At 43.7% G+C, this 11,383-nt stretch overlaps 2 protein-coding genes across 2 annotated transcripts; both read right to left on the reverse strand.

Moving 5' to 3' along the window:
* Nucleotides 1-46: 46 nt before the first annotated feature.
* Nucleotides 47-4,718, reverse strand: LOC105684065 (isthmin-2-like). The gene is made up of 4 exons (XM_012397173.3): nt 4,050-4,718; nt 859-2,071; nt 398-746; nt 47-313 (listed from the first exon to the last, which is right to left on the reverse strand). Exons 1-4 carry the CDS (start codon nt 4,128-4,130, stop codon nt 214-216), a joined length of 1,743 nt encoding a protein of 580 aa, XP_012252596.3. The 5' UTR covers nt 4,131-4,718; the 3' UTR covers nt 47-213.
* A 3,615-nt stretch (nt 4,719-8,333) lies between these two features.
* LOC105684074 (bone morphogenetic protein 2-like) lies at nt 8,334-11,224 on the reverse strand. Its single transcript, XM_012397184.3, has 5 exons — nt 10,649-11,224; nt 10,409-10,565; nt 10,199-10,344; nt 10,021-10,122; nt 8,334-9,947 (listed from the first exon to the last, which is right to left on the reverse strand). The coding sequence occupies exons 1-5, from the start codon at nt 10,829-10,831 to the stop codon at nt 9,030-9,032; spliced, it is 1,506 nt and encodes a 501-aa protein (XP_012252607.2). The 5' UTR covers nt 10,832-11,224; the 3' UTR covers nt 8,334-9,029.
* Between the last annotated feature and the right edge of the window lie 159 nt (nt 11,225-11,383).

Genomic DNA, 11,383 nt, shown 5'->3' on the forward strand with positions numbered 1-11,383 from the left:
ATTTTTGGACAGGGGTGATTGATGTTATCAAAAACACACGTTTACCTATAATACCCGTACAATAATATATTTGCGGTAATGTACGTATCACAATTGATACATATTATAATATTGAACTCTATAATACAGGGGAAAAAAAATTAATAATTTAATAACTCACTAGTATTAATTTTATAGAGTAAAGCTAAGGTAAAGTTTGGTTCTTGTTGTACTTCAGTAGTGCTTTGTCGCGTCTATTTGACGCTGGTACTCTTCCTCATCTGGATTTGCTCTGCAGTGGTTGTCATTGTTTGGAGGTCGAACTTTGTTAAATCTGCAGGTGAAAACAAAATAATTAATTTTCTGCCAACGCATAAGATGTAACACAGGCGATAAAAGTACCAAAAAATCATGGTACCGCGAAAAATCTCCTTTACAGAGTCTCCAGGGGAGGATATCGATTCTCTCGTGTAACAGGGCGGAAACTTCGGGGCTAACAAAGTTGGGAGTTCCGGCACCAGAACCTCTAGTTATCAACCTTCTTCTGCCATCATAGCAGCAATGTTGAGCAGCCGCGCTCCCCCCGCCCTGAGCCAAAAGAGACCGGATGCAGAGGGTTGCACTAGGTTTATAAACGTCCAGTCTCTCGGCTTCACCGCTAACATCTCGCCAGCGGAAGTGCCGCTGTTGACCCTCGTCGAAGATCTTATCGTCGTAGAATATACTGCTTGGATAGTGACACGGGCAGGCCGGTAGCACCAGTGGTCCTGGGAGAAGAGTTTTTTTTTTTTCCTTCGTCTCGGTTTTCATTAATTTTGGTTAAAGCTACGGGATTTGAAACAAGTGCACGTTCATCTACATCATCAAATCAGGTCTTACCCAGAAACGCCTCCTCAAGTTTATCCTTACAGTCGAGCCACTTTTGACACAGGTCGTCTTGCACCGAATTATCGAAATCAAGATCTTGCAGGAGTTCCCGATTCTCGTCATCCGTTGTGTTTCTGAGCGTCTGAAAAAGCCTCGCCAAAAGAGTTGTGAGACCCTCTTGAATTGTGACTTGATCGTCGACGGGCATGTAGACGGAAGACAACATCGCCCTGTCCAGAAAGTATTCTTGTGGGTCCTCCTTTTGACCAACGGTTTCCCTAGTTCGCGGGGAGTTAACCCATGGCGAAACGCTTGGATCTTCGAAAACGTTTTCGTAATCGTAGTGATAGCTGCTTTCGTCAAAGTCCGTCGATATCTCAAAGTCAGAGTTACCGCCAGCAACGGGATCACTGGTACGAAGCTTCTTAACCGCCTTGTTCATTTTCGATACGTTAACTGCGATGGTCTTTAACTTTTCCAGGAAGAGCGGAGGATCGTGGATCTCGTCTACGCTGATATTGACGGATTTCCCTCGAGCGTCAATCGACGGGCCTTCGATTTTTGGCAACGTCTTTTGCACGAGGAGGTCGGATATTCTCAGAGTCGAAGGTTTCCTCCCTGCATCCCCCAAAATCTCCCCAATTTTCTTCGACGTTATTCTTCGATCGAAAATCACATCTCGAACACTTTGCTGCACGGGTCTAAAAAAGCCCGAGTCATTCTTCACGGGTAAATCTCTCGCGTTGTGCTTATCGAGCAATTCCAGAGTACGATTCCTCACTAAATATTGCTTCTCCAGGTTTCTGATACGTTCGTGACGGGGACGCCCGCGATTCGGTTCACGCGCCTTATGCGGCTTTCTTCCCCTGTCGGCTTTCTTACGCTGTGGTCTCCTCGCGTGCCTCGTTAGCGGCACCCTTTTTCTACCATTTTTTACACCCTTGTCTTTTTCCTTGTTCCTCTTCCTTTCCCTCTCTCTACGTCGTTCGCGATCTCTCTTCTTCTGCCTTCTTAATCCCAGCTTCGCTACACCTTCGCCTTCGTTTTGCACCGCGTTCATCTCGCGTCTTTTTCTCGCTCTGACGATCATCGGCCAGAAACGGACATCGTCGTTGTTGTTTACTTCGCTGGTCAATCCCGATTTCGCGTTAAATGAATACCAAGAAAATTGTATATCTTCTGGGATCGCTGAGATCGCATTCTCCGGATACCGCTGAACGAGTTTCTAGAAACAAATAACAAATAAATGTAGTACACCGCGGGTATGTTATAACACATACATTTATAACGTTTCAAAAATCTCTGATCATCGCGATGAGGTATTTGACGGAGCGTAACGAAGGGCTATTTATCATCTCCTTACGATGCAGAGGCCAATATCCCATTTACTTTCAAGTTAGAAAAAAAAAAATAAACGAATAATATAAAACACTTTGATTATGCGCTACAGGTCTGTGTGTCTGTATACATGTATAGCATATAACAAGTCTGAAGTCTGAAGACCGGTAGCCCTCATTTGGAACGCATTGAGGTGGATTTGAGCTGAAGAAGTAGGAGGCAATCAAACCGATTCAACACCGGTAGCTGCACGCCGCGATGTTGAAGCGTATCGTCGTTATACACAAGCGGCAAGTGCGGCTCGAGATCAGATACCTACTTCAGACTCAGGATGAGGATTGAGGATGCTGCGGAGATGGTGGGAGATGGGAGATGACAAGGGATGGGCCCAGCGCCGCGAGTGATGGAATATTATTTCCTACTTCTGAGGAGCCGCTTCCCGCCAGATTATTTCTCATTCAATGGCGTAGAGATCACCCTATACCCTGGCGAGTCTTTCATTGGCGTCTTACCGGAACCCGATCAATGCCCCATAATTCCGCTGAATGAGCTTCAACATTTTTTATTCATTTTTTCCTTTTTTTTTTTTTCTTTTTTTTTCAATCACAAAGGACAATAATATTTCGCTTTCAGAATTATCCTCTACGAGCTTCATATGCGTACACACGGTACCTATTGCGGTCAACAATCTCCGAGCTTTTAAGAGAAAAATCTTCAGAGCCTGCGGCCTGCGAGAGGAAAGGGGAATAAGGGGAAAGCGAAACGAAAGGGAGCGATGCGAATAGGCGCGCCCGTGATCTAAATCAAAGTTCGGTTACCGCCTCCCAATTTGTAGCGCACCTGCCATGCGGCCGTAGCTACCGCGCATCTTTCGCCTCTAACTTTTTATTATGTTTTTGTTTTGTTTCGCCCTTTTTCAGCGAGTTGTGCACCGGCAGATGCATTAATTCCGATCTAAGGTGCAGAATGTCGATTAACGGGCACGCTGACCAGAGACTCACAAACAAAATTAGACCTCCTTCTTAATTCTCCCCACTTCCGCCCTGTAGTCATGCGGTGCGCGCTTATACTCCACTTTTTTCTAATCTTTAGGTGCACAAAGCTTACCAAAATGAAACCAGCTAAGGACTATCTTTTCGGGATTCGTTAGGGCTGAAAGTTACAGAAGAGTTGCCCCGAAGAAACGACCGAACGAGGGTGGAACTTGGCCGTAAAATGTTGTTTACTGAGGATTTTCACGCAACTTTACACCTTCGAGGGGGCAGGAATTTGAGAAACTTCAAGGTCTCGTAAAAAAAAAAAAAGGTATTATTCTCAGAAAGAAGAAAGGAGGGGGAAAAAAAATTCTGCTAGCATTTGTAGATTTTTGAACTACTTTTTCACTATTTACCGTCCGATTAACGACCGTGGAACGATACTACTTTTAAAATTCGAGGAAACAGGGTTCGCTTCATTGGCAAGTGCACACCGGCCCTCTTACTCGAGTTCCAAGTCCCTTTCCCAGGGCTCTTCGCAGGTAATGGGCTAACGTATTTATGGCTTGGGTTCAAAAGGGGCAAAAGTCGCCCCGCGCTAGCACAAGATTGTCGCTTTTGGTTCGACCTGACTTTTAAATATTATGTCGGCGAATCTCATCGCGTTGAGGGTTGTAAGATACGAACACTGTGCGGCATAAATTTTTCAACCCTCCAAGACCCTTGGAAAAGCATGATCGATTGAACTTTGAAAAGTTTTTTTCACATTATTCCTCTGCAATGTCATACCTATATACATTCATGGAATTCTATTTGATTTTTCTCATGCATTGACTTTGATAAGTTTTATGAATCATTCATCGAGAAATTTCCTATTCCACCGATACTTACGTGTTTTTTGTGTCCGCCACTTGATGTGGAAATGGTGCAAAACAACAAGAGGAATGATACGCAGATCGTAGTGATCGTCATCTCCGAACTGTTGTATAAAATAGCGCGCACTAGACGTTCGATATCCTTAAAGTTCAGAAGAAGCGACGATCCCGCAATTCATATTACGACGATGACGCAGGTAGACAGTACCAATTATATGTTCACCCCCAAATAATTTAAAAATCCGTCAATATTACCGTGCTGCACACAATCATCTATGTTGTATGATTTCGGTATAGGTAATAATAATCACAGAAAACTTTCACCATGCGCTGCACTGGAGTGTCAGAAATTCACATTTTGTGATCACGTGTACGCGGCACGCTCTGTTCAAAAGATATAGAAAAAAAAAAAAAGATAAAAATCAAAAGGAATATTTGTTGATCAGAAAATAGGTGGTTTTACAAAGTTACGTCTTTTTTTAGAAATGATATCGAGTACTTGTTAGGAGAAAACTCAGGAGGGAAAGAAAAACTAAACGCAAGAAATTTTAGTGCGGCCCACGCGGCATGCAGCACAGCGTCCGGGTCAGCAGGAAGAAAACACGGAAACGACTCAGAGGCTGAAAGGCTGAGCTGACTATATAGTAGTAAACGCGGCGAGGTCCCTTTTACTACGGTGGTGGTGCTATGGTGAGTAGGGTGACTTGGCTGATTGTGAGTGGGCCGGGTGCTGAGTGGGGTAGGTGAAGGTTGTGCGCGATGGTGCAGCAGCAGCACCAACAGCACGCACCTCCCGATTCGTATAGCACATCAGGGACAAAGAGAAGAAGGCCCACTTCTGAATCTTTTTCTCCTGGACCATTAAACCCCCACCCCTCAACAGCGTGCCTGGGTTCAGGTTCTTGCACCTATCGTGCGTGACGCAATGTTCGGTGTTGATGTTTTTATTCACCTCGTTGCGTTGTTGTGACGCGCGATCCTCCTCGGCATCATCATTATCTTCTCCTTCTTCGTCTCCTTCCTCCTCTTCTTCTTCTTCTTCTTCTTCTTCTTCTTCTTTCACAAGAGGTGCGCTACGTTTGCCATAGTCCAACATTTTTAGTCACAATTTTCCCAATTTTCAGCGCTCTTCGTCAAATGCCATTCAAACATTTCCGAACTCCCCCGTAATTCTTGCTGGGTGGTTATTTTGTAAGTGTGTTGCATTCGGAAGAAAAACTTCGTTTCTGGTAGTGCCGCGAGAAGCCATTACAGAGGGAACGTAGCTCCAAGTTCCTCTGCGTGCAGATCCGGTACCGATCGGTAACTTCCTACGTAAGAACGAATGAATCTTAAAAAAATACGAGGATATAAAAAATGACGAAGTTACGTGGGGCGGTAAAACGACGAGGTAATTTTATTCGCGCTTCGTCAGAATGAAGATGAACGTGTCCATCGTGGTGCACGCATTTATAACCGAAGGTGGTTCATGCTCGCGTTTTATACGTTCGACAACCCGCGCAGTGCGACGTATTGTAACGTAATGTTAACACAGCGAAACGCAACATCGCAGCGGTAAAACGCGGCACGCATCGCAACGGGGCGCACCACAGCTGAGATCTGAAGCGGCGACATCAAACGGTTCCCATCTCTGTGGGCTGCCTCTCTAATAGACCGGTGGTACTGACTGATTCCTCTCCGAGGCCCTTCTTCTTCTTCCTCTTCCTCCTCTTCTGGTTCTGCCTCCTCTTCTTCTTCGTCTTTTCTAGCCGAAGGTCCCCCTACGAGCTATTTCATAGATCAAAGTTTCGCCCGTAAGGAAATGAGGGCCGAGGCGGAGGGACCCGCGGCGCATTTTTTCTTGAATTATTTATTTTTTTTTTTGTGTATCCTTATTATCTTATCTCATTTCAATACGTCCTCGATCTACCGCATGCTCGTTTGTTCTAACCGAGTTCGTTCTGCGGTGTGAGAATAAAAAATAAGATGACAAGAGATTTACAAAGATTAGGTTTATTGGAGTGAAAATCTTTATTTTGACTTTTACCCGATTCCGGCAAATGAGCGGCAGATGGGGCGCTTTTGTTACGTGAACAAGTATTCATATTTTGAAAATAGTGCAGGACCAGCTAATTCACGCAGGTGATTACGGAGAACTCGAAGGCACGGGTGTCCTGCGGCGCCGTGAATTTCCATCCGGATACAGCCCTGAGCTGAATAAGTTTAGTAGGGCGCGGTATATGCTGCAGGAATAATATAATCGATGATCTAAAACACGTACTCGGTTTCGTTTCGAAATTCCCGGCATTTCATTTCACGGGCTCACGATTAGTGTACCTTTCCACATAATAATTCGAGGTAATGTGCGCTCGATTTTTATACTATATGTTATGATGCTATTATAATACCTTGTACGGTATATCTTCTACAACGATCGAGGAGATCAACTCCGATGGTTCGTGCCTGAAGCTGCGAGGGATCGAAGTGGAGTTTCTAAAGTGCGTTGCTGATGCACATGCCCCGTGTCGGCAGCCTCTAATTTATCTGGATTGCGGTTTTTGAATTTATCCCCCCGACCTCCGATTCGGAGAAATGTTATTGAAGAATACTTCCGACGTACCGATACAAATCAAACTTGCAATCAGATCATACTACACCTATCCAATGATTAAAATTATAATTATAAATCCATGTTCTAGAGAGCGCGCGCCTGAAAAATCTCCAAAAATAATGTAAATAAAAATAATAAAATGATAATAAAAATATCAGAGACTCGCGATCAGAAGGGCGCATTCCGCAAAAGTGAAAAAAAATATATTTCCATCTTGATATACGCATAATTTTCATTCACTTATCTATAAAGGTAAAAAGGGTGGGTTACGTCCCTCGGAACGACAGCCCTCGATATTATAATATATTATACATAAATATAACCGATGTTTATGAGGCATTGCAGCACGCGAGCCTTTAAATCATGACTCTCATGGGTCTGACACGATGGGCTATCACGTCGTCGGTCTCGGGGAATGCAGTCGAACGCGTCTTGTATATTTTTAGCAGAGCTGATTCGAAAATACACCTCCGCGTTGTAAACATAGAAAAGATGCATCGGAACTCGGAATGCGGTGGCGGCACGCGAATCGAATTCCAAAGAATTTACATTTCGTCGAATTAAGCGTGCGGCGATCACGGCTAAGCTGCGTGTAACGCACGTGGGGATTTATACCCACGTGTGGTCCCTATCCCGTGATTACATTCGCAAAAAAAAAATATTGCAATTGTCATAAATCAACGGTTGTTTGTTAATCATCGAAATACGCACACATCGATATCGATGGAATTCCTTTTTTTTTTCAAAAAGCATCGATTGCACGATATACATATTAATTAGAAATACCGATGGACCAAGGTATCCAAAATTCTGTAGCACTACGTGGCAGGCGGCGGTATGCGGAGGAGTCGTTGGAATCGAGTCGAAGAAATAAATAAAAACTATCCAAGCGAACAAACAAAATCAAAAAAGCGAAATAAAAAAGATTTAGATCGTCGCAGGCGCGTGCAGAATGTGGCTAAATGTAAACAAGAGTTGGGCGTAAGTCGGGGTTGGCGCCACTCGGATCGTGGATGAAGAGATTCGGTCGTGGAATGCCAGGCGCAACCTACGGGTCCGATCTTCGCGAGGTGTTAACTTCCCGGTGTTATTGTCATTGCTATTCGTCGAAAGAAGAAAAATATTGCAAAGATAACTGAAAAAAAAAAAAAAAAATTATAAATAAAATAAAGCGAGATAAAAAATACCAAGATTCTACAGACGCCAACGCGAAAACGGGTCGGCGGGGGCGCATATTATTTATATTGGTAGATATCTACGTGTTGTAAGCTGGACGACGAAGGTATCGCTAGTAAATCGTAGCTGTATAATGTAATTTTCGAGGCGCCGGTTCAAATTTCAAGAATTACTTCTCTCGGATTATTACCGGACCCTCTAGAAATTATAATGGCGAAATTTTACGCGCGCGTATTACGTGCCATTGAATGACTCACTTTAGATTTGGTCCAATCGAAAAATCTACGACTCTCATCTGGGAGACCGTAAACACATTAACTTATTTAGCCGTCAGCGCTATACATATAAGCTGTATCGTGTCATGCGCCGGCTTGTGATATTTTTTCAACAACCTGTACGTATTACACGTCTGCATTATCCTCGTGTATACCAATAACCGAAGATATTTTTGCGAAATATTCGTCGAGTTGAGGAGAGAAAAAAAAACTTAATTAAAATCGATGGAATAATAAAGTATTTAATGATTAGATACGGTTTCTGCTCGAATTTTCTTTTTTATTATATCTTAATATACCAATCTTATATTGTTAGCTTCTTATACAAATTAGGTATCACCATACGACTACGATTACAGTACGGAATCGTACTAAAATATTATTTACATCGTTATTATATCAGACGCTTTGACTATAATTAATAATTTAATATTCACCGTACAATAATTGCTATTATTATATTAATTATCACCACGTTATTATCACATGGATTTATATATCATAGGCTTAGGTATACTACAGTCCTTAGGAATGTTCTTATCATATATACAATATATAGCCAAACTGTACAAAATACAAGCGTTTAAAATTTTCGAACATAAATTAATTACTTTTTTTTTTTTTTTTGTTCTCGTCAATCAGCTGCACGATCGTCTGGAAGTGGCTAAACTATATATAAAATACTATACCATCTAAATAACAACACATTCTTACTGAATTTATTTCGATCCGTCGACCGCTATAGTTTTCCACATAGAGGAAAAAAAAAAAAAAAAAAAGGAAAAAACTACCGTGCATGATATTTTGTCAAATTTCCAAACGCGTGTACCCGTATTTTGAGCCCTCGATTTTTTTTTTTTTTGATCCGTTTCGAACGAGAGAGAAAGTGAAGAGAAAATGAACAAAAACTGATCACATTTGAATAAATATACATTACGAAATAGTTATCTAAAACTCAGTGACAGCCACAGCGGTCGGCCACCATGTCTTCGTAGAGTTTGAGGACGACGTTATCGCCGTCGTCAAAATATAAAATACTACTGCTCAGTAATTTTGTAGGTACGCAGCACGGCTCGTTTACTTCTTTACCCTGTCTCAACATGTGCACGATACTTTGCACCGTCGCGTGATTCGTCGGATGCTGTCCCTGGCTGAGGGGAAAATTGCAGTGACCTTTACAATGATAAGCTGAGTAACCTTTCGGTGCGATTACGAAATCTGACCAGCCAATCTCTTCGAAATCAACGTAGAGCTCGTGGCGCGCACATTCCGTTACGTTTACCTCGGAAGTGGAGTTTGATGAAAATTCTGTGGGCGCTGAACGCGAGGTACGACGTCCGAGTGTAGAATCGTTCGCCAAAAATTGTTCGTTCCTATTGGCGGAAGTATTTTTCCGCCTGGCTAATCGTTTGCGCATCACAGCCCGCGTGTAAATATCCATCGAACTGAGAGCACCCGATACGTTAGGGGTGGTCGAGACGATTCTTCGCGTTGCTTTCTTCGACGAAGAAGCATCGCGACGACCGCGTGACCCGATGTCCTTATTTACCCTAGCGAGTTGTTTTCGAATACCGTAATCGGCTTTTTCAAATTCATCTTCGTCTTCGTTTCCTCCATCTTCATCCTCCTCTTCCTCTTCGTCGAGGTCATTCGCGTATTTGTAATAGTGGGGAACGATGTTCTCGCCCAACGGACGATCTTTACCGTCGTCGTCGAATAGCACGAGGATCGGCTGCTTGCTGTGGTGATAATCATTGCGACGCGAGAAGTGAACAACTGCCTCGTCGTCGAAAATGTTTGACGCTGTTACCAATAGCCCGAGATTCGGGGTGCCGGAAACCCATGAAAGAACAGCCTGCTTCACGTTGAAAACCTGTGAAAAAAGTTCGTATATTCGTCACGGTTGAAATCACATTCAGTAATTGAAATTTTCAGCATTAACTCACCTGCCAACCCGACGCGTGGGCTCCGACGTAGTGGACGTTGAGGAGTCTGTGCAAATCCGGAGTGTCCAGTTGATGCTGATCTAGAACCTGATACACGCGAATCTGGAAGATAAAAATAATCGTTCAACTCTCGTTCATTCGGTGTCTTTTCGTCATGTTCGAAATGAATAATAGGCACCAGGTAATACGGCGAGGAAAGCACAGCCGGATGCATCGCCTTGAGAGGAGTTCGTTTCCGGTATAAATGGAGCTCGGCTTCCAGGACTGACTCGTTCATTTCGAGGCCAGAAATGTTGAAGAGGTAATAATGAGCCATGGAACTGTCTGCGCGGTAGAAAATAGGCATTATTATCGACGACTCGTAGATCGAAACTTCTCACCGACTCACCTCTTTCAATGAAACTTCGAACGACCTTGGCATTGTAGGGATTTTTTCCGCGCGTTACTCCGCTCGGATCCGCGATCGTGTTGTAAAGTTCCATCATGAATTGTGGGGGAATTTTGTGACGGTTTGACCTCTCACTGGGTTCCGGAATCCCGAAAATCTACGGGAAAAAAAGTATTCGAGTCAAACACATTTCGACCCCGATATCCCCGCGGCTTTTCGAACAACTCGAACTTCACTGACCTGCTGCAATTTTGTCAGAGCCGCTTCTCGCTGTCCTGCATCGTCCTGGATTTCGTCCTCCGTAAAATCTTCGGAAAATTCAATAACCGAGGAACCGCTACCCTCCGCAGGACTTTCCGTCACAGGATGCGCCAGGACCACGGCAAAAAGTAACAACATAAAAAATACTCTTCTCCTCAACATCTTCGGTATATCGCGTGGCCTCCGCACACTTATCTCTACGTGTTGATTTGTCCTCTTTTTTTTTTTTTTTGTTATTTCAAAGCAATTTCCACGTTTTGTCTCTTGGGAAAAATGGACAATTCCCGATGCACTTTGCGAATACTGTTTTTTTTTTTTTTTTAACACTTTCTGACGGTGTGTGGATAGAATTTTCGTGAGCGCGGTTCGTTACGCGATACTGCGCGTTATGCGGTACATATGCAGGCGCGAGTAGCAGTGATGCGTATTATTCAGCGTGGATCGCAAGTGAAAATACTCGAAACAAGTTACCGGGAGTCACTTCTTATCCCACCGACATGGTACGGGATGGTCCACCTAGCTTATGAGCAGATGCTAAATGGCATATGGGAGGGCTCTCGCCCGGGAGACACCTTTATCCTTCGCGCCTCCCGTCGCCTCACCTCTCTTTTCCTCTCCTCTTCTACACCCTCTTCTCTTCTCTTCTCTTCCCTGCTCATCTCTTCTCTCCGGCGATACGACGCCGGGCGCCCCCGACCTCTCTTCTGACCTGCA

This window comes from Athalia rosae, chromosome 2, assembly GCF_917208135.1.
Source record: "Athalia rosae chromosome 2, iyAthRosa1.1, whole genome shotgun sequence".
NCBI lineage: Eukaryota > Metazoa > Arthropoda > Insecta > Hymenoptera > Athaliidae > Athalia > Athalia rosae.